Below are 1,108 nucleotides of genomic sequence, written 5' to 3'. Positions count from 1 at the left end.
AAACTACTGAATTGTATGATATGTGAGTTATATGCCAATAAAACTATTGGGGAAAATAAATAAATAAAATAAGTGAAAGAAAAAATTACTTCTAGAAAATCCTTTAGTGTGTGGTATTTGGGGACAGCACATGAACGTTTTAAAAGTATTTTTAGGTAAAAAGATAGCATCATGGGATGGATCATCAGAGTAAGTGCTTTTGTTCAACTGTCTATTTTTTTAAAACTTAGCTATATGGGAGATAAAATTCATACTTCTAAGGAAAGTTTTTTGTTGATAAAATTAGTAGCATATTAAATATAAATTTAATACAAAATTATGATGGATTTTCTTAAGCTTGCCCACACTTTACCTCCTAAGTCTTTACTGAAAGTTGTACACACACACGTATTTCATACATATTAGTGTCCACATAGTTTCCTTGATACAACATGTTGGAACTAACTTAAGTAGCTTCAGTAAAGTTATATCATTGTAGTCAGGATTAAGAAAAATAGGATAAAAAAGGAAATTTCAGGAGGTGTCGACTTGTGGTTAATGAGGATCTGCCTATTGGCCTGAGACACTCACCTGGCAGAGCCGATGGGAGACCTGGGCTCTTCTTAGTGGCGGCTCCCAACGACTGCTGTGGAGGCTTCTCCTTCCCACCATCCCAGGTCTTCGCCTTCAGGGAGGTGCTGTGAGCTGCCCAGGGCGTCCTCTGGGGGACCTCGAAGTGTCCCCGGGTTTGGGCAGGAGCAGCAGGTGGCTTTGACTTCCGATTGTGGAGTCCTTCCGCATCAAGATCCTTTGCAAAGCCATCCTTTTCACAGGGAGCAACACGAGTCTGGTCTAGGATTTTAAATTCCCCTTGATATTTGGAGAGATCGGTATCACTGTCTAGAACTTTCTGATTCCCGGTACCTCTCCGGAGGCGGCGGCATCTCTGTTCCCAGCTTTCTAGAAAGTATGGACCAGTTGCCACCAGCGCAGAGTTTCCCTGAAGGTTTCTTAAGGTGCTTTGGTGAAAATGCAGGTCGTTGGCTGGGAGCATGCTTCTACCGTGGAAGGAGGCTGGGGCTGCAGGGATGCTGGAGCCATAGAGGAATGGTATCCCTAAACTTAGGCC

The 1,108-nt window shown here is 42.8% G+C and overlaps 1 protein-coding gene across 1 annotated transcript in view; it reads right to left on the bottom strand.

The window, feature by feature from the left end:
* The window catches only part of SAMD7 (sterile alpha motif domain containing 7), a 31,162-nt gene that overhangs the window by 22,311 nt on the left and 7,743 nt on the right, over window positions 1-1,108 (bottom strand). Inside the window, exon 4 of the mRNA XM_004704236.1 lies at window positions 571-1,103. Within this exon, the coding sequence (XP_004704293.1) occupies window positions 571-1,103 (533 nt within the window). The remainder of the gene's footprint in view (window positions 1-570; window positions 1,104-1,108) is intronic.

The sequence above is a fragment of the Echinops telfairi genome, unplaced genomic scaffold (genome assembly GCF_000313985.2).
Source record: "Echinops telfairi isolate 266 unplaced genomic scaffold, ASM31398v2 ScPeMD7_7420;HRSCAF=8458, whole genome shotgun sequence".
Lineage (NCBI taxonomy): Eukaryota > Metazoa > Chordata > Mammalia > Afrosoricida > Tenrecidae > Echinops > Echinops telfairi.
Note: the sequence above shows the minus strand (reverse complement) of the source record. Positions and strands in the feature narration are given on the sequence as shown.